The 26,893-nt window shown below is 36.6% G+C and overlaps 1 protein-coding gene, 1 long non-coding RNA gene and 1 pseudogene across 4 annotated transcripts; 1 reads left to right on the top strand and 2 right to left on the bottom strand.

Moving 5' to 3' along the window:
• Nucleotides 1–8,025: 8,025 nt before the first annotated feature.
• On the top strand, nt 8,026–9,154 carry LOC113293850. The gene is made up of 3 exons (XR_003332613.1): nt 8,026–8,166; nt 8,283–8,482; nt 8,608–9,154. It is a non-coding gene; the product is annotated as an uncharacterized LOC113293850 (long non-coding RNA).
• Nucleotides 9,155–9,926: 772 nt separating this feature from the next.
• Nucleotides 9,927–12,407, bottom strand: LOC113297589 (annotated as a pseudogene).
• Nucleotides 12,408–18,276: 5,869 nt separating this feature from the next.
• Nucleotides 18,277–23,945, bottom strand: LOC113297590 (altered inheritance rate of mitochondria protein 25-like). Of its 3 annotated transcripts, none has more exons than XM_026546114.1 (13): nt 23,498–23,941; nt 23,122–23,242; nt 22,652–23,017; nt 22,022–22,108; nt 21,784–21,825; nt 21,612–21,656; nt 20,960–21,025; nt 20,818–20,874; nt 20,615–20,676; nt 20,392–20,512; nt 19,926–20,003; nt 19,722–19,828; nt 18,277–18,640 (listed from the first exon to the last, which is right to left on the bottom strand). In XM_026546114.1, exons 2-13 carry the CDS (start codon nt 23,206–23,208, stop codon nt 18,610–18,612), a joined length of 1,149 nt encoding a protein of 382 aa, XP_026401899.1. In that variant the 5' UTR covers nt 23,209–23,242; nt 23,498–23,941; the 3' UTR covers nt 18,277–18,609. The 3 variants fall into 3 exon arrangements, 2 of the variants coding, with proteins under 2 accessions (XP_026401899.1, XP_026401900.1); XM_026546115.1 differs by having other exon boundaries at nt 22,652–23,014; XR_003333544.1 differs by lacking the exon at nt 18,277–18,640 and adding an exon at nt 20,092–20,311 and having other exon boundaries at nt 19,776–19,828; nt 23,498–23,945.
• Nucleotides 23,946–26,893: the final 2,948 nt, after the last annotated feature.

Below are 26,893 nucleotides of genomic sequence, written 5' to 3'. Positions count from 1 at the left end.
TACGGAGTCCGATTTGAGTGGTTGACCCCAACTTTTAAATAGGACAGACACACCTTTCTTTTCCAAAAAGAAAATCTGAATTCGGAGTCTGTTAAGTTGGAGCGATAGGCCTGGACATTTGCGTTTCGGTATTTTTTCAGAACTTTTTCAGATTGCATGTCAGTCAGTCCGGAGGTCATAAAAGTCAGACCGTTTATCGAAACACTGTGCCCTTTTGACACCTTATAGAAAAGACGTAGGCGAACAACTTTTCTTAGGATGTTTTTCCTATTTCCCTACCCATTTGTACAGTTTTCGAGTTTAATTTTCTGTTGCGTCAGAAATCAGAATTTTCGATTTTGAACATTGAGGACAATGCTGAGTTTAAGTGTGGGGGAGTAGTTAAGCATGTTTGGATTGTATAAAAAATAAATAAAATAAAATAAAATAAAATAAATCATACACTTTGACTTCATCTTTTGGAGTTAATTATGAGCTATTTAGGATGACACTCTAAACCTTTTAAGGTTGAAACAGTTCTTACGTCTATAGATTGAGTTCCACTTTATCATTCTAAAATTATTAATTATATATACATTCATAATTGATTTCGAAACTAAGCTATGGTAGTCGTTTGAAAAATTTATCCTCGCAATTAATCATTACTGAATCACTTCCTTTTTATTTTTGCAGTTATATGTTTCTCTAAAGTGATTTGGTGGGATCCTGATACTGTCGCGGATGTTGTAGCAAGGTAATCATTGGTTGAGTTTATAAAAGCCCCATAAGATAATTGTCTTACACTCATAAAGAGTGAGTCGGGAAAAAATATATATATATATATATATGTATATATAAGGCTCCTCTTCATTTATCGACACTTGGATAGCAATACGTGTGGAACTTTGTCCCTGTCTCTGTCACCTAAGCAAGCTTCGAACGCAGGATCCAAGACAACTATCACGTATTTGTTGAAAAGGAACATGCTCTTAGAATATCTAATCATGTATTCGATAAAAATAAAAACCATATCATCATTATATAGCAAGTCAAAAAGACTATTGATGAGGTTCTTGACACTTGGGCGGAGTATGCGTGAAACGTTGTCCCTGTCTCCGTCGCCTAAGAAAGCGTGGAACACGGTATCCAAGGAAACTATTGCATACTTGTTGAAAAGGAAACATGCACTTAGAGTATATAATCATGTGGTCAAGTTAAATGGGTGTTTCTCTCAACTATTGCGCTATAAATATATATCCTTTGACGACATTCATACAAGTATTTTGGGTAACATCTTTCACTTAAGTCAACATTTGTACACTTCACTTTTCTATTTCCATTATCTTGTATATCCATGTGATTTCAGTATGCAAGTGTTGTGACAAACATTGCAACAAGTACGATGACTATCTTAGTAGAGTTTTGCAATCAGGTTGAATGACACATGTAAGTAATTACTCATGTGTGATGATTGGAATGTATGTGGGATGTTTGTAGCTAGAGAACGTATGCGAGCTAATTACTTGGCTTTTTGATTTTTGTCTATCCTTAGTGGTTCTTCCAAGGCGAGAAATTGGAGTAGGTTTTGTGGGTATACCTCTTCTAAGCCCTCACGAGACTATAACTCGTCCACTAGGGACACCTAGGGGTTTAAAGGCATGTTATTCATGCTAAGAGTAACCGTTTTATCAACGACATGAAGTTGTTGTATTTAGGATTATTTTTATTTAGTTTGATCGAGGACTAGCAAAAGCTAAGTGTGGGGGAATTTGATAAGTGCATAATTCATATGATTTTAGTACCCATTCCATACTTGTTTTAGCTATTATTCTTGCATATATTCGTATTATTACTCTTGTTTTCTCTTATTTTACTCTAATAGGTGAATCATCCAAAAAGGAGCTACAAAGTGCTGAAAAGAGCTAAGAATAGAAGTATCCCAAGTATCCAAGTGCCCAAGTCCAAGAGAAGTGGAAGAAAAGCGACGAAAAGGAGCAAAACGCTCAAAATCAAGAGAAGGGAAAAAGACCGATCTTAACTCATTCAAATTAAGGATTTATCATCATCATCTTGAATATAATTTAAATATAAAAAGAACGCAAAAAGAATGAGGTCATTCCGAGTTTGGATGAAGAAGTTGTGGCCAAAACAGTTTTCATTGAATAACGAAGACAGTGAAGTCCGCGAACTGGGTTTGCGAACCGAGTTCGCAGACTTATTTCCGAAAATTTCTGCTGGAATTTGAAGTTTGCGGACTGGGTACGCGAACTTATCAAATGGGAAACGTGTATTCACACCTTCGAAGGCCTAAGGGCACGTTTGGGAACGTTAATTCATTATTTTGGGTCGGGTTCTTGAACCGAACCCAATACGTGAACGCCAAGCAATGTAAAACATATAAAAAGGTATTAGGTTATGTGAAATCATATCAAATCTTTAGGTCACGAAATTTTTAGGGTTTGGAGAGAAGAAACATCATACGGAGCGATTATCAATCGTAACGTATCTCTTTACTTTTCTTATATGTATATCATGGATGTTTCTACATCCATGAGTAGCTAAACACCTATTGATTGAGGATGAATTCTAAGTTGTAAACTTGATTTGATTTAATATATGAATCTATTTTGATTTCTTCATATGATTATCGTTTGTGTTTACTATTAAAATACTTATGATTGATTGATAGATTGTTTAGGTGGCCAACTAAATATATTTGTTAGTCTAATCTATTGCTAGTAAGGGTTAGGATATCCGTAATTGTTGAATCATTCCTTACACAAGTAGAGAAGATGAGACCTTGCAGAGGGATTCTGTAAAGCAATCGTGTGTAGACACAACCCTAGCAAGTAGACCGAGCGTACTGAGTCTAACTACTAGGATCAAACCTAAATTCACAAAACCTAAAGCATTCGGTTGAGTTACACCTTGTAAGCGTACCTCAGGGCGGCTCAGTTGAATAGAATCTGGTAACTAAGCGTACCTGTTATCCAGTGATTTAAGGAATTTTGGGAATAGCTAAGCGTACCTGTTATTCTACGGTTCGTGATAATCTATGATTAACGACGAATAGATAAATATATTAACTCATTGATGGTTTATATACGAAGAAGGATTCCTCGATCATATCTCTCTCTATTGATTACAATACAATTTTATTTGCATTGATTATTTATTTTGTTTACAATCTAAAACAAAATCCCCCCTTTGTGACACTTTGACAACTAAAACTCACTGCTCTTCGTGGGAACGATCCTTACTTCCATTATATTACCAGTTAATTGTTTGGAAATAAAATTATTGATTTGATTGAGCTACGACACCCATTAATAATACTGTCTTGTATTCCGAATATAGTAGTTCTATATTTTTCTCTAAATCAATTCGAAACATTCCCAAATAACATCAATGACACATATCACTATTTCAGGCTATTTTCGAATAATAAACTTGAATCATGATTTTGATTCCGAACAATAAATTGTTCTCCATCGAAATTGATCAAGTATGAACAAATGTTCATTAAGATTAGTCATTATATTTCGAGAAATTCGTAAACTAAGTAATTAGTTCTCAACTCGAAATTCTTGTCAATGCAAGCTAGTTTAATTACTTATGCGACAAACATCTCACGGATAGAAAAGTGAATATAACTTGAGAAATGGGTGGTTCAGTCTTCACTTACCTTTTGTTGATGAAGTTCTCCAAAATCTTTGGTTGATCTTCTCCTTCAAATGGTAGAACGCAATTGATGACTGGTTCGTTTCTCATCTACCTCTATCCTAGACCGAGACTTAACTAATTGTAGACTAGAAATCAAGATATAGTTTTGACAACTAAATTTGACAACAAGTTTGAGATAGCAACACTTGTGAGTTCGACCGAGCAATGCTCTAGTAATACCTTTGGATGATGATCCTCGTGAGGTTGATCCGGCTACATGGATTGTTATAACCAAATTTCTCATCCCTTAATTATTAATAAGAAAAGTCAAAAGGTAGCTGATAATTGGAAGGTGAAATATGTGGCGACCAAGATCTCCAAAAATTCTACTTCTGAAGTATTGAAGGTTTTCAAGACAATGGTAAGAATGTCATCAATTTATACTCTTCAATTTGTTATGACATAAATATGAAAGAATATAAGTTACTCACATTTGAAAGTTATTGACAAATGAAATTAAGTTGCGGCGGGTAAGGAGTTGAAAATGAAGAAAAAACTTAGTTGCAAAACACCAATGACGTTTCAAGAACAAAAATATCTCTACACTAACTGTGATGCAATTATAAACAAAGGACAAGGACCGAAGGTACCCGCAAAAAGTCTGACGACCAAGAGGTCTCGACAAGCTAGTGGAGGTGGTACTAGCGACCCGACCGGTGATGACAATGCGGCGAAATATGAACGTCAAGGTGGCAAAAGAGGAAGTCGCGGAACTAGCAAGAGGGGTCGTCGTCAATGAAATTTTATGTTTGCAAGTTCTTTTTATGTTTGTTTAAGTACACCTTGATCGTGTTAGCGACACCTTGACTTTTATGTTTAATTAAGTGCACTGTAAGCGTGTTATAGAAACCTTGAATTCTATGTTTTAATTGATACTCTAATAGTTTTCTTTATGAATGAATAATGTTTTACTAAGGAAACAGAGTCATGTTCGACTGATACTGTGATTCTAGATATCAACCGAAGCTGATAAGTACAACACGTGGAAATTGTCATGTTCGGTTGATCCTGTAACTCTCGAAATCAGTCGATCCTGACAAGTACAACACCTGGAAATTTATCAGGTTCGGCTGATACTGTAATTCTCTAAATCAGCCATACCTCTTTCTAATTCAAGGGTTCATCCCATAACGGCTAGTTTTTTCTTAAAAAAAAAAAAAATCTGTTGGGGCATCTCTATATGTAGTTTTGGCACTCTCTAACTCATTTTTGTACTAAAACTTAATATTATTACTCCAAACTAAATTTTATTGCACTGCTACTCAAGAAATGGAAACATTCACCGTTGAGTATGTAGATTAGTAGTTGTTACTTATAGTGTTCGGCTGATATGTCAAATTTCGGATCAACGAACCTTGTAAATTTACACATTACTCGAGGGACATCTCTTTTTTTAAAAAATATATCCATTGTAAATATCAATACCCACCAATTCTTTCACATTTCAAAAGCACAACTCCTCAAAAATGGCACCCCCTATTCCTAAGATTACTCTCGATAAATATTTGTCTCTTCGCACAAATCTTGTAATATACTATCCAAAGAAGGGTGAAGAACGACGAAAAAATGGAGTGATGAGTATGAGTTATTTGTTTAGAACTCATGAAGTCTTCTCCACAGAAAGAGGTAATCGTCACAACCATCATCGACTAAAGGGAGAAACAGATGGTGAGATTGTAGTGCGAGTCTTAGAGGAATGTCGAAGATGGAAAGGAAAGAATTTCAAATACGAAGCTCACCACAACATCTTCAGGAAGTTTCTCATAACCCGTTTGGGATATTAGAAAGTTTTTATAATGTTATTATTGGGCCGACCGACCGGAAGGCCTGAAGGGAGGAAGTCCCTTTTATGACCACTTTTTTGTAAAATGAAACCTAACACAAATGTCCAATTCGATAAAAAGATTGGATTTGGTGAGGCTTTTTTTGGTGAAGCCTTTTCACATAATTCCTTATGGAGTCATGCTGTGACGAGGTCACCCTCGTGATAGCTTCCGTAAGGGCTCACTTTATAGCCCTTGGATTTAACATCTTAGATATGTACACATCTCAAAAAAATAATTAGATAATAAAGAATATCTTTTATTATTTTCTTAAATTTTATTTCCCTATATTTATTTTGATTTGATACTTAGTCTCTCAAAATAATTTTTTAACTGAAACAACGTCAATTAATAATTAACATGAAATCAAAGCGATTGTTTATGAGCGAGATCATCAAAGTTCCATTCCTATATGTGAAGTACCGAAAATGAACATCACTGCAATAAGATGATTGGATGGTTTTTAGGTATTATACATTGAAAACAATACAACCAAAACATGATTATTGTAGTTCATTCTTGAATTAATTAGTTTACACTTGTATACATTGAAAACAATCCTACCAAAATCAGTACTCCACCTCAACACAATTTAAGAATTATCGCTTTGGAGTCATCATGATCATCAAACTTGATAAAATCTTTTTCCATATTTCAAACCAAAAAACCCATGACTGGTTTCTAGGTTTTTAAGAAGCAGGGAAAGGAAAAATATAAAAACTTGTTCTCACCGTCCGAGAATTAAAAATTTGATTTGTTGAAGGGCTAAGGAACAAATTAAATTAAATTGTCGAAGCGGTTAAGGAGCAAATTAAATTAAATATTTACAAATAAATAACAATGGAAATAATAAAAATATATTTATTATCTAGTTCTTTTCTCTCGATGTGTACTTATCTAAGATGTTAAATCTAAGGGTTATAAGGTGAGCCCTTACAGAAGCTATCACGAGGGTAACCTCGTCACAGCATGACTCATTCCCTATGTATCCTATTTTTCCTTATGCATCATATTTTTTCAGGGGTATAATTGACAAGCAAACTAGAATATAACATATCTATAAATCCGTGCCTTGGAATTTTACAAATTTCATCTTGTTGGAAAGCTTTTAAAGAGATCTACACAATGAGAACAAACAACAATATCAAATTTTAAGTTTTTACGAAAAATTCTGAGTTGTTTATCATTTTAGGCACAATTTTGAAAATTGAATACATAGTCATTATGCAAACCACCACAAAAGATGGATAACACATTATGCAACTACATTTTGCTTTGTGCATCAACTAAATTTCCGTTGCAACGATGTACTCCCTCCGTTTTAAGAAAATTGATACTTTCACTTTTTCAATTTGGCATGTTTTTCTTCTGTTTGATCGGCCCTCCCCACCGTGGCAGCGGTGTTCTAGTGTAATGGGGATGTAATTGGGATTTAATGCACAAATTCTAATTATTATCAGATATATCTAGATAAGAGGTTTTGTAATTAACCCATTTTTTATCTTTATTGAATATGCCCTGAAATTTCTATGTATACCCTAAAACAGGGTTCAAGAACTTAACAGTAATATATACCTTCCGTCGTCTGAGTCGGCCCAATAACTATTACTCGTTGTTCCCTCGCCCCGGTATTTAGCAAATGCGAATTGGTATGTGATTCCAAGATTGTTTAATATTGAAGAAACAACAAAACAATGATGGATATGCATATGCATGAACTTCAATTATTAAGTCAAGACACCAACCGGATCAATCTCAAGACAGAAAACACAAACATATTTGGTTGGTAGATCATTAGGTTCTAGAATCATTATTGCTTTGCCATTAATCATTTTAAAACCATTATCTAATCTAATTAATCAGTACAAAGGAAGCTAGCTAGAAGCACCATCGCTTGAACCTAGAAGTAACATGCATTTGCCACCAAGGGGTGGTTAGCGATTATTGACGACATCTAAGCAAAAATGCTCCTGCCTGGCGTAATGATTGACCACTGAAATGAAGAGATTGCAGTGAAAAATAGATCAAAGAATAAGATAACCAAAATAAGAAGATTACTGGTTATTGGCCGATCAAAAGAAAGGTAAACAAAAAAGAAAATCATTGGATCATAATCGACCAAAAATTAGGTATGTCCATATGTGCATGTCCATCACATATGGACATGCACGTTAATCGTGCCTCCATATACAATCTGATAATTTGTTACAATAGCACTACATTTGGATGAGTGTGACTTCGACGAAAACAGGCAAGTCCGCACTAATGTAACGACCATGAACCAGACATTAACTGGGATCATTGAACTCCATGCAAGAAGCAATAGCTAGCAAGATTGCACTTGATCTTGCTAGCTATTTCTAAATTTCTCATTTGACAGGATTATCTAGCTGTCGTCATGCTCACCCATTGTCCCCACACCGGTACCTTAACAGCTAATGCATAGTATATATCTCCTGCTGCATTGCCATCTTTAGCTTTATAATTTCACCCAATACCTCCTGAACTCTAAGCAGGGATTTGCAGAACTAAAATAGAGGTCATGAAGATAAGTAAGCCTTTAGTGGTCTGTCTCACAGTGGGTTTTTTAGGTCTTCTAGCTTTTGCTCTGGGGTTGGCAGCAGAAATCAAAAGGATCAAGGTCTCTATCAATATCTCAGCTTCTATTAGTGCAGTTACCCTCTCTAATTTTCTTTCCACATATATGAATTGGCTTGTTGTAACATGCGAAGGTCTTGACAATTTTCTTAATTGCAGGTTTCTGATGTCACATTCACTTCTTATCATGAATGTACGCACCCAAGAAGTGTGGCCTTCGCTCTTGGTTTGACTGCCTCACTATCTCTTATAATTGCTCATGTGATTATTCATGTATAAGCTGGGTCCTTCTGTTGCTGATATAGAAATACTCTTCCTGATCCAACCTCTAATAGGAGGAAACTTTCATGGTTTTCTTGGTAAATACATCGATTCATAACGATCTTATATTCTATTGGTAAAGTGGTATATCTATATATACAACTGAGTACTAAATTCATGCATCAGTTCTTATATATTTTACTTGATTTCTTGGTGCATGCAGGAGTACACTCATTCTAGCAGTTCTCCTTTTACTAGCAGGAACCTCACTGAATGATTACAAAAGCAGTAAAGGAAGCACAATCGTCGGCGCCAAATGTTACCTGGTAAAGCCTGTAGTATTTATTGGGAGTGCCGTTGTGTCACTTGTGAATGTAACCACAGGGATTATCTTTTATCTCATGATTGTCTCAGCGATAAAGAAGATGGAAGGTGATAATGGTGGTGCTACTGGTTATCCTAATCCAGGTAAAGGTATCCAATTAGCCTAAGCCCAGATTCTACTCGAATGAGTGTGGCACAAGCACCAATTCTTCTGGACAAGATAAAACCGAAGTTGCAACGACCAAAAGTCACTAAACCCTGTTTTGGTTTGGATAATAGCCGGAAACATGAAGATCGGGGCAATTTATGCAAATGGTTTGGCACGGCTGTTGCAGTAGCACTATTTTGTTGTTGGTCATCCGAGAAGTTAATCATTTTATTGATTTTGTTTTTTATTTTGTATAGCTTATTCTTCATTTTCATCTATGTATAAATCAGCATTTACCACTCTGCACCACTGAATAATCAATGGAAGAAATTTTCAATATCATATACTAGAACTTGCGTTGCTAGATTAGTGCTTTTGCTGCACCAAAATCTAAAAATAAACACTGTACAAGTACAACTCTCAAGACCTTCAGAACCAAGGAAACCACAACCTGAAATTCAGAATTCGCTTCGAGGGCTTTATCTGCCAGCATTTGCAGCGCAGTGATTTCTCTTAGATACGGGGTGCACAGCAAGATATTAAGAAAAAAAACTTACCTCATATATATATCACAGAACAACCCCAAAATCAATTTTAAACATGGCTTCGGAAGACCCTAAAACCCCCGTATACTCAACAGATGTGATCAAATGAGAAAACGTTTCTGGATGCAGATTTGATGTGATCAAATGAGAAAACATTTCTGGATGCAGATTTGTTGATATTGACAGTGTTTATTCCCCTGGGGCTGTTGAACTCTATTATTGCACACGCCTTGTGCAAATTCGCTTTAAAACATAATGTAACTGCATGGTGACTCTCTTTGAGAATCCACCCCTATGTATTATCTCAAACTTCAATTAAAAATGAAGACTAATAAATAGAGAGTATATTCATATTCCAGAGTTTGTGATGAATAGTGGAAAGAAAAGAAAAATTTTGCTTTGTGATATGAACCATTCGCATCAACTCAAACAACAGTGATTATGATTGTTAATAGTTTCACCTAGCCAGTGGCCGATTATCTGAGATTCAAATATGAAAATTTCGGGTTATGTAACAAGCAAGCTTATAAGAGAAATAAAACTTCAAATTTTCATTGAATCTTAATATGGGAGGCAGATGAATACAAGAAGTATTATTACACAATTGTGCACTATTACAAATCAAACTGTACAAAGTACTCGAACTGAGACCCCAAAAGGAAGGTAATGAAGAACTTCAAGGCCAAACAACCGCAAGAATTAGTCTCAAAATACACCACCAGGGTTTGATATGGTATCATTTGCAGCAACTGGTTGCGTCTATGAATATGCCAACTGACCCATATTGCTAGTCGGTTTACGGATTTTATTCCCCAATTTTTAGTAGTATGGTTTTCTGGTGTAGCATTTAATCTGCAAGAATGAGTGCATCAAAGGAGAAGATTAGTGCTCCTTGCTTTTAACAGGAAAAGATTGGGCAAAAGTATCTACCAACTACAACTAAAGGAGGAAACTGTAAACAAAAATACGTTACCTCACAAATCACAGTAAAACAAGTCCAGTTCATCGCACAACTAGTTTCAGCCATGTCACTGGAGAGATATCAACGGATGCGATTAAAATGGGCAAACGGCTCTGGATTGGCTTTGGGTGCAGGTTTAGCCAACTCAGGTGTCCCAAATACATTCCAAAATCTCAGAATTTCATCCCCAGCCGCAGATGCTACAGTACATCCATCCGGACTCTGCACAATTCGCAAAAAAACATAATTAGCAATAGCTAAAAGGTGAGAAACTAAAATCACATTTCTTTAGAACAATCAGTACCTGAGCCATGTATAGAACTCTTGAAGTGTGACCAGTAAGCTCAGCAATCTTAACCATTGATGGATATTTCCAAAGGGTCAATTGGTTTTGAGTGAACCCATGAGAGCTCAAAAGTTCCCTCTCATTTTTGTTCCACAGCAAAGAACACACTTGTGATCCAGTATCAACAGAATTCAAGCAAGCTCCAGCATGAGTGTTCCAGAATTTAATACATCTATCGCCTCCACCACCCCCAGAAGCAAGTAAATTAGCCTGGAATGGACACCAAGCAAGAGCTTTCACGGCAGCAGTGTGGTCTTCGAGTCTGTGAAGCCATTGTGTAGGAGAATTAGAAGAAGCCACTGATCTATCCCAAATATGAAGAAGGTTGTCATTCCCTCCACTTGCCAGTTGTTGTCCTGAAGCAGACCATTTCAATCCACAAACTTCTTGATGATGTCCTCTGTATGTTTCTACAATGTGGTTCCTGATTCTGACATCATTATTAATAATCAAACCATCCATCCCTCCTGTCGATAGGACATGATTGTTCCAGTCCAACGCACCAACTCGAGATTCATGACCACCTCGTAGTGTTCTCAATAGTTTGTTAGATGTAGAATCCCAGAGTTGAACTTCAGAGTTATTCAATCCAACAGCAATGTGACGACCATCAGGTGCCCAACTCACACTGGTAATAGGGCCTGTATCTTCATCGACAGTCACGAGTTCAGATGTGGAAGAATCGGTGGCATCTCACAAGTACACAGTGTTCCCGAGAGCTATTGCAAGGACATTGCTGCTACCCCAATCTAGCAGATTCAAGTAGTAATCATCAATGATCTCTGGAGCATCTAATGTCCTCTCTGAAGTCTGTAACATTGACCAAATAGAAACTAACATCAGAATCAAGTATAATAATCAGTTATAACCAGATTTCTGAATGATCAATACAATGAAGAAGAAACTTACTTGAGGAATGGATCTTCGGGGCTTTGTCGGCTTTGCTTGTTGAACTGATGCAGTTTCAGGGAACAGCGACTCCGCAGGTGTAGGTGGCTTGTTCTTGAAAGCGAGAATTCTGCTTCTGTTTAGGTTCAATGCCTCTGCAAGCTGCTTCCTGTAAGCCTCTTTCGCCTAGAACTTGCAACAGGATTTTCCTTACCTTTCCTTGCTTCCATTAGCATGTAGTGAGCGTAGTCAAAATCCATCGCCGATCTGTTGGGGATAAACCTGTGCAACTGTAATGTTCATAATAAAACCCAGATTAGAACCGAAAAAAAAAATGAATCTAGAATATCCCTAAGTTAATTTTAGCAAATCCAGAAACACACCCATATCATAAATATACCCAAATTTCTAACAATTAGGGAAATGGAAAAAACCAACCTCCACAAAACCCAAAGAATTTTTATAAATAAACTAGATTAAGAAAGATCCTATCTAAAAATCGTAGTGTAAAGTTAATAAGAACATACGTTTTCTTTAGAGTTTCTTCTGTGGAGGACATGTTCTTGCAATGGATTTCTAGATGGAGACTTGTTTAACATACCGAAAGATCCTCCTGCATCCATTATATCAAAACACACAAAAACAAAAACAGAGAAATAAATACAAATCCTGCAAAATAGAACGAAGAACACCTAGTTCATTAACACTCTGTTCTATTTGTACATAAATTTTGAGAAGGGTCTGTTCTATCGTCTATGGATCATGGACCTTCGAAAATGATTGTTAGTTTAATAACACATAATTCATTAACACTCTGTTTACTCTCCTATGTGCTATCATTGTTATGTGTCCGTTTCCTATTGGTCCTGTATTTAGTCTTCTCTGATTGGTCCTAGTCTATTGAGAACAACTTGTATAAATGTGTGTGTCGGCTGGTTTATTGTATCTAACATTCATAGAAAATTCAATAACGGTGGCTCCCTAATCTCCACCTCCCTATTCTCCTCCCTACAATCTAGACCCCACATTAGGGGAATGGTGAACCCCACCTGAACCTGAATGCGAATCTCGATATGGATGTGGGGCTTAGATTGTAGGGAGGTGAATAGGGAGGTGGAGAATATGGAGCCAACTAGCATTTGTAATAATATTTTCCTCCATTAATGGAATTCTTCTGCTTCTACTATAGTATCAGATTGAGAATCTGGTACATTCTCAGGGTTTGATCATTTTTCCGCTGCTTCTTTTTTCATTTAATTCATCTTCAATCAATTGATTCTTTGCTTGATTTCTTTCAATCTCCATTTTTCAGATCCAGTTTCTTGATCTGTTTTCTTTACCTTTTTTTAATGATTCAAGATTTTCCAGAAATCTTCATCTACGGAAAATCCAACTTACAATTCGATCACCAAAGTTCCTCTGAATCAATTAACAGTCTTTGCTCATCTGAAGTTGAAGGATGACAACTTCATTACATGGAAGATTTGATGCTTCATGTTATTCGCAAATTCAAGATCATGAAATTTCTTGATTGATCTCATCCTTGTCCGCCTCAATACACAAATCAACGGAATCGAGCTAGCGGCGTTGAGAATCCATTATACACTGACTGGATTGATGAAGATGCTACAATTATCATGTGGATTCATTCCACAATTTCAGATTCTGTCATCGCCTACTTCTCAAACTATGTTAACTCTCATCAACTATGGACAAGCATTGCTGAATGATTCTCTCGTGCTTCATCTACATATTTGATCCAACTCAGAACAGAACTTTTGACCATTAAACAAGGTAACAAATCAATTCCAACCTTAATTAGTGAAATCAAGTCCTTAGCTGATCAATTAGCTGCTGCTAGTGAATACATTTCAGATAATGAACTTGTTGTGGTCACTTTAGCTGCACTTAATTCTGATTATAATCCATTTGCTACATCAATGCGTCATCGATTTCCACCAATTACATGTATTAAACTGCATAATAATCTACATAGTAAAGAAGTTGTTGTTAGTGAAAGAAATCAAGCTTTACTTACTGAGTCAAATAATAAATCCTTTGATGTTCAAATGAATGCCTTTAGATATTTTAGAAGAGGTAATTATCATGGTTATACTGGTTATAATGGTGGTAGATCTGATTACTTCAATCTCTCTGTTAGTCGAACTGGTGGAAGATTTAGTTCTTTTGGTAGAGGTAAATCGCAATTCTGGTAGAGGTTCTTCATCTCATACTGCTTCTACTTCTCATCCTATTGCTGCTCCACCACTATCAAATTTAATGTCACCTGAGGAAGAAATAGAGTGCCAAATATGTAGAAAATCTGGTCATGGTGCTTTAGAGTGCAAAAACAGGTTAAATTTCTCCTATCAGAACATCCATACACCACATCATTTAAGTGCAATGTTAGCTTCAGCTAATATAATGGGGGAAAATCCTTGGTTTGCCGATACTGGAGCTAATAATCGCATCACACCTTATCTCAATGAATTACAAGATTCTTATGCATATGCTGGTTCTGAATCTATTCAAGCTGCTAATTGAGAAGGTATGCACATTACTCATACTGGTTTTCCCTGAAATCTACACCTAATCATCAGTTCAATCTTAGCAATGTTCTCTTAGTTCCTCAAGCATCTCAGTATTTGCTATTTGTACACAAATGTACCTCATACAATCATTGTTCTATAACATTTGATGCATCTGGTTTTTTTTATGAAGGACTTATCAACTGGGAAGATATTTTTACAAGGCCCTCACAATAATGGCTTGTATCCACTTCATTCACAACTCTCAGAATAAAGCTTTCCCTGGTGTTACAACTAACATATCTGCTGATGTTTGGCACAAGAGACCGGCTAATCCATCCTTTCAAACAATGAAGCATGTTTTGTAGTTCACTTCAATTATCCAATGTAATCAAAAGTCATTTATTTTGAACTGATTGTCAGTTAGATAGAAGTCACAAACTACCTTTTACTTTGTCCACTCATTGTAGTTCTAAACCTTTAGAACTGCTTCATCTAGATCTTTGCAGACCATTTCCTGTTACTTCTATTTCAGGATTTAGGTATTATGTCAATATTGTGGATGACTATTTTAAAAAGATCTTTTATCAATATAAACTTCAAGTTGAAAATGAATTGCATTGTAAAATTGTTATTATTAGAACTGATTGTGGGGGTGAATTTGTCAACAGGGAAGCTATCTTCTTTTCTCACTGATTCAGGTATTCTTCATGAAATTTCTTGTCCACATACACCTGAACAGAATGGTGTTGTAGAATCTAAGCATATACATCTAGTTGATGTTGGTAGAACCTTTTAATTCAGTCTGATATTTCATATTCTTTTTGGGTAGAAGCATTCACAACTGCCAATTACACTATCAATAGGCTTCCAACCAGGTCCATTAATCAAATCTCCATTTGAGATGTTATATCACAGGAAACCTGACTACACTTATCTCAGAACTTTTGGCCGCCTATGCTTCCCATGGCTGAGACCTTACACAGCTCACAAGCTTGAACCAAGAAGTTCTTCTTGTATTTTTATAGGCTACAGGCAAAGTGTATGTTTCCAGACATGTAGTTTTTCAGGAATCTGTTTTTCCTCTTAAAACTGCTCTGACTCCACACTCTACTTTGTACATTTCTACCCTTGAAGTACCATCTGGTCTTCATCCTGAAGTATCATCTACTTTTATTGCTATTTCTTCTACTGAAGTAACATCTGGTATTCCTCCTACACCAACTGAAGTATCATCTATTCTTAATGCTATACCAACTGAAGTGTCCACTGTTCTTAATGTTCCACCAACTGATGTTGCCACTGCACCAACTACTACTATCTCATATGAAGTTACTTTGCTCACTAACAATCATCAGATGACCACCAGAGGAAAAGCTGGCATTTTCAAACCAGCATGCTCTATCTGCATCTCTGCAAGCTCAGCAACTACCTCGTATACCTACATGTGTGAGTCAAGCTCAAAAGTGCCCAAAATGGAATAATCTTTAGTTGAAGAACATACTGCCATTAAGGATGCAGGAACTTGGTTTATTTTTCCTCCTCATCCTTCACAAAATTTTGTTGGTTGCAAATGGGTATTCAGAATAAAGCAAAATTCAGATGGCTCTATTGACAAATTTAAGGCAAGACTGGTTGCTAAAAGATTTCATCAATAAGAAGGTCTTGATTACACTGAGACATTTAGTCATGTTGCTAAGGCTACTACTATCAGAATTATTCTATCCTTAACAGTAAATGAATTTTAATTGGTCTATTTCTCAACTTGATGTCAGTAATGCTTTCTTACATGGAGATCTTACAGCGGAAGTTTACATGGTTCAACCACCTGGATTTGTTGATAAAGAGCATCCTGATTATGTCTGCGAACTTCAAAAGTCTTTATATGGTCTAAAGCAAAATCCCAGGGCCTGGTATGACAAACTACTGACTGTTTTACTTTCTTACAATTTCAAACCTTTAAACCTCAGATTCCAGTTTGTTTGTTCAAAAGCATCGGCTTAGGATCACCATCATTCTTATATATGTTGATGACATCATCATTACTGGAAGTTCTAGTGTCTATTGTAGTGAACTTATTGCTCAACTGCAACAACACTTTTCATTAAAGGACTTGGGTCTTGTTCACTACTTCTTAGGTCTTGAAGTCAATAGAAATGCAAATAGTTCTTTTTTATCTCAAACCAAATATGCCTTAGGCTTGTTGGATAAGTTTGATATGGCTGGTGCTAAGCCATGTTCTTCTCCAACCCCTGTCAACTTCAAGCTTGTGGCAAACTCAGGCATTGTACTTCAAGATCCTTCTTCTTACAGATCACTTGTGGGTGCATTGCAGTATCTTACTTGGACTAGACCTGAGATTAGCTTTGCAGTTAATCAAGTTTGTCAACATATGCAATCTCCAACTTCTGATCATTTAGTAGTTGCTAAGAGGATTTTAAGGCACATCAAACACACCATTGAATATGGCATTCACTAAAGGACTCTCTGCAGTACATGGATTCAGTGATGCAGATTGGGATGGTGATCCTGATACCAGGAGAAGTACTGGAGGTTACTGTATATTTTTTGGTTCTAATCCTATCTCTTGGTCCAGACAGTAAGAAGCTATTGTTGCTAGATCATCTACTGAGGTTGAGTTTCGCAGTCTAGCAAATTCTATTGCATAGGTCATTTGGGTGTGCAAACTTCTCACTGATCTCCATATCTTTCTACCTGCAACTCATTCTCTTATGTGTGACAACAAAAGTGCTATCTCTTTCTCATCCAATCCGGTTTTTCATACCAGAATGAAGCATCTGGCTATAGACTACAATTTTGTCAGAGAGTTAGTTCAATCCAAGGATTTGCAGATTGCTTATATCTCCACTATTGACCAGGCAGCTGATATTTTCACTAAAGGGTTAGCAGGACCAAGATTTGAGCTTCTAAGAGACAAGCTGAGAGTGCTTCCAAGGTCTTCCCACATCAGCTTGAGGGGGACTAATAACACATAGTTCATTAACACTCTGTTTACACTCCTATGTGTTGCCATTGTTATGTGCTGTCAGTTTCCTATTGGTCCCGTATTTACTCTTCTCTGATTGGTCCTAGTCTGTTGAGAACATCCCGTATAAATGTGTGTGTCGGCTGGTTTATTGTGACTAATATTCATAGAACATTCAATAACTTCGGTAATAATATTTTCCTCCATTAATGGAATTCTTCTGATTCTATTAAGTTACCCTTGAGGTGTGCCCTCAAAGATGGTCCATCACTTATTGGTTGAACATGATTGCTGTTTTTTTTTTTTGGGGGGGGGGGGGGGGGGGGAATCTTGATAGTAATGTCCCAAGTAAAATCGATGAGCTTAAGACGGATACACCTCAATGTTGAAGGTACTATGTCCAGTTGCTTGGATGTTAGGAATGTTCATGATGCTAATAATAGTTGGTTGACCTGATCACGCTGCCTACCCATGCTTACACACTCCCTAGGCCGGTGTAATCCCACGTGGTGCTGGAAACATCGATAGTTTGGACTTTTTGGACATGAGTTTCAAAACACTGTTCTGGACATATCCCACACAATCTCATGCATCAATAGAGTAGCAAAACCTCAAAACTCAGGTTGTTAAATCGCGCATAGCGTTCACTCACTCAACAGCATCACCAGATGCATATACTCCACGTGAAGTTGAACAAGATGATGCAAAATAGTATAAATTAGTATGTTATGGCATTGCGGCTTTGCTGTGGGATATGATTATTTTTTTTAATTATTCTTTTCCTATTTTTAAACAGCTCTCGCACCCTAAACGAAAATCAGAACACTAGACCAATTTGATTTGTTGCTTTGGGATTTGTGTTTATGTTGGCTGTTAAAGAAGAGAGAACCAATGCTCGGGATATGAGATTTGTTGACTCTAGTGCGAGGATAGCACGAATAATTCTGCTGGAAAACCTAATCGTACTTTACTCTTAACATGGGTATAATGCCATAGTGCAAAGGATTTCCCAAAATGGCATAACGATCCGATAAAGTTACTGAGTCCAAATACCAACATCCGTGTCAATAACAATCTTGACCATTAGTGTATTCCCACCAATTTGATGCAACGAAAAAAGAATATGTACTCCATTTTTGCTTTCGTAGAACTTTACAATATAGTGCTAAAATTATCCATTGTATTTGACTTTTTTGTACTGACAAGAAAATTAGCACATGATCGCGCTCAGACATCAACCATTATAGCCAAAATCCAGTGTTTCCTCATCCTCTTCCTATCATTACCTATGCATTAAATTGCCTCTTTCGGGCCATACAAGTAAGAGGCCAGTTCAAACCACTGGTCGTGATAAGAAATTTTAAAGGAAAGGAAAAAGAAACTAACCAGGTTCTTTAGATAATTGAGCTAATTTTCCTAACGAAGTGGCAAAAGGAAACAGGATAAGCAAAAACATAACTGCCAAAGGAGGTAGACGCTAGCACACCTGTTTCAGAATACTATTCTTCAATGGCGACAAAAGGGATTCCCCTGTCAAAGAAAGAAGGAACACGTCAAAACAAGAGAAATATTAGAACTACTAGTCATTGTCAAAACTAAACAATAAGTCTGGTTACTTGGTGTTTGTGTGTGTGTGGTGGGGGTATTGCTATATTGGCTGTTCACACCGTAACAATGAAGTAGTGACCAAGTATTCCCCTTCGCAGATCCCTAACTAAAGTAAGCCGACCTACGTTCTGCATCATGACTCCTTAAAATACATAAACATGGAAACTATACGCTGGAGTATCCGCAGTAATTTTGCACATGCATGACTAGAAATGCCTTAATTTGTTAGTCGACTCTTTTGACCTCTTCACCTATTCTTAATTCTGTGCTCTTTCAAAAAATGACCATAAGTGCCTCCCGCATTGGAGAAATGCTTCAAACTTTTCATTCTCCCTTTTGTGAGCATCTAAAACGTCTTTGTTTCAGGGCATGAACAACATTTTCTAAGCAGGTGAAAAGGATGTCAGCCAGGTGATTTTTGATACCAGGGCTAGTATTTGTATTGGCAGTATCCATCTAGAATCAAGTGCTTGGGAAATAAATGCTTTCCCTTTTTCCTTTGGATTTATCGCTAACCAAATGATTTCCGTTATTTATATTTTACTTCAGTTATTTTTTTGTTGTCTTCTTTATTAATTAAATGGTTTCCTTCCTAACTCAGGATTATCCTTTATAAGTATTCAAGCATACTAATACCACTGAGTCTTGCATACTGATTGTAATTTAGACATTGTTCTGAATTGCTAATCAGAAAAAAACGAAGGATCAAAAGTGTGTAGGTTTGGCTGTGCTGGAGTGTGTTCATAGAGATTCTGAGAGAAAAATGAAGGGAGGTGAATCTTATGGAACGGAAAATCTCAGGAATGAACAGCAAAGAGAAAACTACTTCTTCGCCAATTACCAAAACCGCAACTGAGTATATCTGAGGAAAGACGATGTGTCAAGTAGCCCTAAAGGATGGCTCACGCATAAAATAATTGGACTCACAGATACGAGAGGGGAATTGTAATGTCTAACATGCACAAATAGAGTTATCAGAGGTAGTGTCTTATAACAAGCTTACCAGCCTCCATGTCGTGAGAAATAGTCGTTATCAAGGGAAACAGCAAGAGCAACAGCCACAGCTCTCTCTGAGAGCGTTAGAGGCCTTTCAACTTCTAAATCTTGAATCTGAAACACATGACCACAAGAAAGAAGAGAGTAAACAGAGAGTCGTCAAGCAAAATTGTAATTTTGGATCCAAAAAATTGTTATTTTGGTAACCTACCGCTGCAGCAGCCCCAATCTTAGAGATTGCATCACCACGCCCAAACCTTATTACATATTGACCAGCATCAGTGAACAGCTGCAATCAAGTTACATCAACTATTAGATTGTCATCTTACCTCAGCACACCAATGAATGGTTCTTTTCTGCTATCAGGCAAGCCTAACCTGAACAATTCTTATCCAGGGTTAAACAAATCAGGGATGGAGTTTAGTTTGCCTTATTCATATTCCTTCAAGGCATCAACCATGACTCGTCGCCTTGTGCTTTGATATCAAAACAAAGAGGTCAAACTAGCAAGGGTTCTGTTTAGCACTTCTGACCCACTAACACTTGATCGACCACATCCTGCTTATTGCCTGGTCTACTACCAGATATGCAGCTTATCTGAGTCATGCGGCATGTGTCACACGCCTCACAGTAAATATACAATAAAATATAGCATTGCAGAGAGAACAAGAGATAACCTCAAAGCCCAAACCCCTCCAATCTCGATCAGTCTCAGCTAGCACTTTCCCATTTATATCCTTCAAGGTAAAAGTCCAGAACCAAAATCCAGGATTTTCAACCACAGCAAACTGCGTGTTCCTACAGGAAAGGAGGAAAAATCATTACTTGGTATATTTTTTTCTCTTGGTTTGGTTGAAAACATAAAACACAGTGGTATAACTATTTAACTTATTAAATTACCCCAAGTACAGATCATAAACTCTTCTCCACGGATGCCATCGTCTGTGAACAACACCAATCTCCTAAATAGATAAAAAAAAAAAAGAGAGAGAGAGAAGTAAGGAGAGGAGAATTACCTAGATCCTAGAAGTTCCACAGCTGCACTTTTAATCAGCTAAAAATGACCTACGAAATTCAAACTGATTTTGCAATTGAGTACATACCTTACCGTCTATCTCTACATAAATTGTGCTTGTTATCCACCAAAATGGCCTGCGAACCTAAACAGAACTGCACATCAACTATGAAACTACATATGCAGAAGGATCAAATATCAAAGAAGGAGAAGAATTTAAGAAACCTCACCTTAAACACCTCATTACCCATGGCATCAGTTACACAAGCAACAAACGGGCGCCTCGTACGAAGAATCTATAGAAGTCGTAACATAAACTCCACACTTCAACAACAAGAAGACGATGAAAAAATGTACCACAAAATAATCTTTACTTCTTATAAAAGACTTTGTAGTGGTTATGTGGTGGATTTTCCAGGACGTACAAATCATTTGACTTTGCAGGCTGAGTCTAATAAAGATCTCCATCACTATAAGAAAACTCTGAATCGAGCCATCACTAATATTTTTTAGGAAGTCAAAGAGTTCAGGATGACAAAATGGAATATTACGAGCATAATGAGGGTTCAAACTAGTAACTAACGTAGTATGAATTCATTAACATCCCTTGTTTTTCTTCTGCTAATGATTTTATTTTATTAACTCAGGATGGTTTTAGCTCTTGGTCACATTGACTAGCCAGGTTTTTCTGGAGTATACTGGAAAACAGGAACTACGGTTTTCAAGATATAGGACGAATTTAATCACGAGCAATTATAAACTAAAGTTACAGGTAAACAGTAAGTAATCTTGTAACTTTACTGAAAATAAGTGAAAGTAAGTAAGAGGCCAATACTTATTGATGATAGAGGAATCTAGTTTACACCAAACAGAACAGCATACCTGCCTAGCAATCAAATGACTCTGCTCTCTTATAAAACCCACGGGCTGAAAGAGGAAACCATGTACATCAAGATCCACATAGTTTTAAGAATTTTGTACTGGAAACCTTGGTAATACTAAATATTCAAAATAAAAAAACAAATATAAATGAGGAAACAGATCGGTTACGTACTGCCGGAGGGTAAGAAGCATCTACTATTGCATAACGGTTCTCCTGCAGATGATGTCACTATAATTAGAGAGTGGATGAGTTGAAACTAAATATACAAATGAAGGCCGCAATATCATTGGGAGTGACGGATTCTAAAATGTCACACAATGATTAGATACTCAGAAACCGTAGAACAAGTCTCTTGTCTGTACTGCAGGTCTTTATATGAAAATTAAAAATATATATGTATACAAATCACCTGCTCAAAACCAAGAACAAGATTTGCCCACTCTATATCTCTCGTTATGAGCAGATTGGACCTCGCAAGGAGAGGAGCAACTAGAGCCTGCAAATGAATTAAGGTTAAGAAAATTATTATTATCGATTTGGATGGAGCGAGCTTCATATATTATTTTTATCGGTAAATTAGCTAGAAACCATGGAAGATAATAATGATACCCTATCCGTTTATAACAAGACTTTTCCGCTTTTGCCTACTAGTGAGCCTTATTTTAATACTACTGTATGTGGGAATAAAAATGCATGAAACAAGCATTATGCTATGTGGCACCCAAAAATTTAATCATGGTGCTGCTCGTTGACTGACCTTGCTTATATACTCATTAGCAATCTCACTTAACCTGGTACTGAAGCAAACTAACGCACCCAACAAGATGTAAACAAGTACAAACTAATGGAAGAGATTGGTAAAGCTTAACGTAACCATAACTCCACCTTGTTGCCGTGCATTTGCTTCATCCATTAAAATTTGCAAAGCAGTTAACATATTTGTCATAACAATAACCCTATCTGAAAGAAGTTACCCTCATCATTTTTAAGAGTATCACAGTACAAATAAATCGAAACAGCTAGGACCAAATTTAGTTACCTCTTCCTTTGATGTTGATTTCAAGGAACCAGCAACGGACTGGCTAGGTGGTGGTGGTGGTGCAGGACCTGTCTCTACCTGTTCATTTAGTTGTGTTTTTGCAACAGATGCATTAGATGGCCACCAGTCAAGTGGCAGCTTAAGAGAACGCATTTTCTCATATATGTTATCAATAGGTCCACTACTATGGATAGGTTTCTCAAATCTCTGGTTTGTTCTCATTGTGAATCTCGAATTCTTCTTCCTTTTCTTGTCTGCAACCCACAACTTAGCAAACCAGTCTCTACTTAAATCAGGATCACTTTGAGAACTGAAACACCGCCGGGTCACATCTTGAGAAGTATCAATTTCTAAGGCTGAAACCTGCTAAAAAAATGGAATTGGAAGAGATGCCAAATTACCAACACATGTATCCAAATTCACCATTATAAACTTAACATTCTGATAAATACGGTCGTAAATTAAACTACCTTTTCACGATAAGGTAATCCATCAAACTTGGAATACTGGGGTTTAACATGCTTCTGAAAGTAGCACAGCCCATTGATCCACTTCATCAATTTATATTTTGCAACCTTCCACTTGGACAACCTAAGTGGAGTGAAAATAAACAAAAAGATCCAATTTTTCTAGATTAATGGCAGAAAATATTTAAATAAGATTACGATTACTGAATACAATTTTGTTCAAGACAAATTAAAAAACTAAAGGGAAATTAAATTAAGATATGCCCTCATGAAGAGCACATACACCCCAGAAATCTGAAATGTCTTAAAATTAAACGCAAAATTATGATCAATCGAGATATATATTCATAACGGTTGAAAAAAAAAAGAAATGTCTAACCTGATCAACCAATCGAACTTAAGAGCTTCTAAGAAAAGCTTCTAGAGAACAGCTGAACAAGTAGAGAAATTTGTGAGAAGGGTTTTCTTTGAGAGGGAATGAAAATATTACGAGACAAATTAGTGTATCAAAACTTTGATGCCCCTTTGATGTCCACAAATCTAGTGGAGACATGTATACGCATGCTTGGACTAGGTTTTATACCTACCGGTACAATTTTATTTTGGGAGATTCTTCTTGAAATTTCGCTCAAAACATTGTTTCCAAATTCTAACCTATAATATATACATTAAACTAGGAATTTTCTGGAAATTCTCACAAGAAAAGCAGACAATAACCGGAACTTCTGTTTGAGACTTTCAAACACGTAGTCGGAACTTCTGTTTGAAAGTAGTCGCAGAAAGAGGATTTGAATTTGGATAGGCGGAAAATTTCTTAGTGAACGTAAGTTAAGAAATATTTGTGTTCACATAGGACCCTTTTCAAGGAAATGAGCCAGATCAAGGACTATGTCCTTAAATAACTTCCTGATATACCATAACAACTACACTCATTTCTTCTCCAAAACCAAACGTCTGTTCGAGATTTTTCTAATCTCAAATAACACGCAATTCCAGCCGATTAGTCTTCCCTTTAACTGAAAGTGGTGTCATTTTCTTATACAATCAGAAAACTATCTAACGTTGTTGATTTTAATAGAAATTTCAGCCAAGATTTTCGACGAATCAGACGAGATTTGGCGAGTCATGCGATATTTATTTTCAAATTTCGGATCGCCGTGATTATACTTTTCGTCCGCTGTTATGAAAAAACCGAGAAAATCGCCTGAATCTCGGCCGTTTCAGCCGAGATTTCAACTTTCGACTCCCAACTGTCACCTACTTAGAACCGGCATTTCGAGATTGTCCATGAGAGCATCTCCAATGCAAGAGGTCAGGGTGTTAAAATTGCATGACACTATGATTTAAGACCTTTTTCGTCAAAGTTTCATCTCCAATGCAAATGTGAAGATCGTAAAAAAGGATGACATGGCTAAGTGAAGGTAAAGGAGAAAGTCTAGATTTAAACAAAGTTTCTAAATTTAAGTCCACATCATCATTTCTTTTTAAATTTAAACAAAGTTTGTTGGATAAGATCTTGGAGATTAGAGATGAACTTTAGGTGAAAAGTTTTATCTTTAATTTTTTGTGTCTTTTAGCAATGACCCACTAAAAGAAGGTGTTAATAAGACCTCCACATAGGATGACCTTGACCTTAAGAGCATCTCCAACAGAGGGTGAGAGTCTTTTTTTTTTTTGACACATAGGATTTTAGACATGTTAGAGCATTGTTCGGTCGAACTCGCATGCGTCGCTATCTCAAACATGTTTGTCAATGTTAGTGATCAAAACTATAAGTCTTGATTTCTAGTCTACTATAGCTAAGTCTCGGACTAGGATAAAAAGTGCAGTTGAGCTCAAGAACTCCATGGCGATCATCATACAAGACGAAGGACTACTCAAGGAACTGGTGGAACTTCATAGACTAAAAGGTATGTGGAGACTTGAACTTATCTATCACTCAAAAGTCTATCTACTCTATCTCCTATCTTGAGACAAAAGTCGTTTTGCTATATAGACTTTGATTATACACATTTGCTATTTCGAGCCGAGTTTATCTCGCCTATCTATTTCTCGAAATATGTGTTGGTAAGCTTTTGCTTTGGCCAATCACCTTGAAAATTGCTTACTTTGACGAAATGTCCTCTAAGAATGTTTCAATGGTTGAAATGAGAGTTTAGACTAAATAACCAATGATGGATATAAGCATTGTGTGGCAACACATATATGTATAAGTCATTTTTCCTTGAACCGAAGTTTGCAAACTTTGTTGATCAAGAAAACTGGAACAAGAGCCGTGAACTCAGTCCGCGAACCCAGTCCGCGAACTGGCGGAAGTTCTCGACCCGAGAAAATCTGCTGGATTTTGAGAACTCCTTCCAGGAACTTAAGTCTGCGAACTTAAGCTGGTTATATCTAAAGACGATTGTTTGTGAACTTATTTATATTAACTAAGGAATGCTAAATGCAAACGGTGGCTATATAGTTCATGAACCGATTCGAGTGAATCAAATCTTTTTTGCTTCGATTGTGTCTTGTGTAGTTACATAAGATTTCCTTGCAATTGAACAACTCTCTAACTAGTTCATTTGAGTCATTTGAACTAGTTATGGTGAAGAAGAACATGGTTGGTATGAAAGTGCTCATATGGCTAACCATTGGTTAACTATTGTTGAACCAACAAATGTTCATGTTTGGGTACGGTTACATAAACCCAAAATAATACATTTCATTTGTGTGTAACAAGCTAAGTTTTCGATCTAACGGTTGAAAGATATTAGCTAGAATCTAATCAGGTTTTCATCTAACGGTGAATATTGAATGCTTTGTTACCAAGCTAACATTGATTGCAAACCCTAATTTGAAAGACTATATAAGGGAGAACTCTAGCAACTGAAAAACCTAATCCCCACCCCTCATGTGTGATACTAGTTGTATTAGCTAGAGTCGATTCTCCTTTAACCTTAGGTTTCTTCTTGAAAACCAGGTTAACGACTTAAAGACTTCATTGGGATTGTGAAGCCAGACCGATACTACTTTCTTGTAGTTGTGTGATCTGATCTTGATGATCTATCGTTTAGAGTACAATCGTAACGATTAGCTTGAGATTTATATCTCCGATAGGCAAGATAGAAAAGTAGTCACAAACATCTTCGTCTCATCGTTTTTGATTCCACAATATCTTCTTTCTCCATGTGAGGTGATTGATAATACTAGGTTGTTCTTCGGGAATATAAGTATGGTTTATCAATTGGAACCTGTTCACCTTGATTTATTAAAAGACGGAACAAAACTCGTAGGTATTTCTGTGGGAGACATATTTATCTATTCTGTAGACTTTTCTGTGTGATACAGATTTGTTTATTAAAGTCTTCGACTTTGGGTCGTAGCAACTCTTAGTTGTGGGTAAGATCAGCTTAGGGAATCAAGTGCATAGTATCCTGTTGGGATCAGAGACGTAAGGAGCGCAACTGTACCTTGAATCAGTGTGAGATTGATTGGGGTTTACAGTCCAGACAGAAGTTAGTTTGTAGTAGGCTAGTGTCTGTAGCGTCTTAATATAGTGTGGTGATCAATCTGGACTAGGTCCCGGGGTTTTTCTGCATTTGCGGTTTCCTCGTTAACAAAATTTCTGGTGTCTATGTTATTTCTATTTCGCATTATATTTTGTTATATAATTGAAATATCACAGGTTGTGCGTTGTATCGATCAATTGTGAAATCCAACCTTGGTTGTTGATTGGAAAATGATTGATCCTTGGATATTGGTCTTTGGTACCATCCAAGTTTATTATCCT

The sequence above is a fragment of the Papaver somniferum genome, chromosome 7, assembly GCF_003573695.1.
Source record: "Papaver somniferum cultivar HN1 chromosome 7, ASM357369v1, whole genome shotgun sequence".
NCBI classification, from domain to species: Eukaryota; Viridiplantae; Streptophyta; class Magnoliopsida; order Ranunculales; family Papaveraceae; genus Papaver; species Papaver somniferum.
This window is presented reverse-complemented; position numbering and strand designations above follow the sequence as displayed.

Coding starts and splice junctions, on each gene's coding strand:
- LOC113297590 (XM_026546114.1), bottom strand. CDS start 23,208: ATGAAGTGGATCAATGGGCTGTGCTACTTTCAGAAGCATGTTAAACCC. Junction 21,657..21,783: donor ATGCTTCTTACCCTCCGGCA/GTACGTAACCGA, acceptor TTCCTCTTTCAG/CCCGTGGGTTTTATAAGAGA. Junction 20,004..20,391: donor GGAGGGGTTTGGGCTTTGAG/GTTATCTCTTGT, acceptor ACTTGATTGCAG/CTGTTCACTGATGCTGGTCA.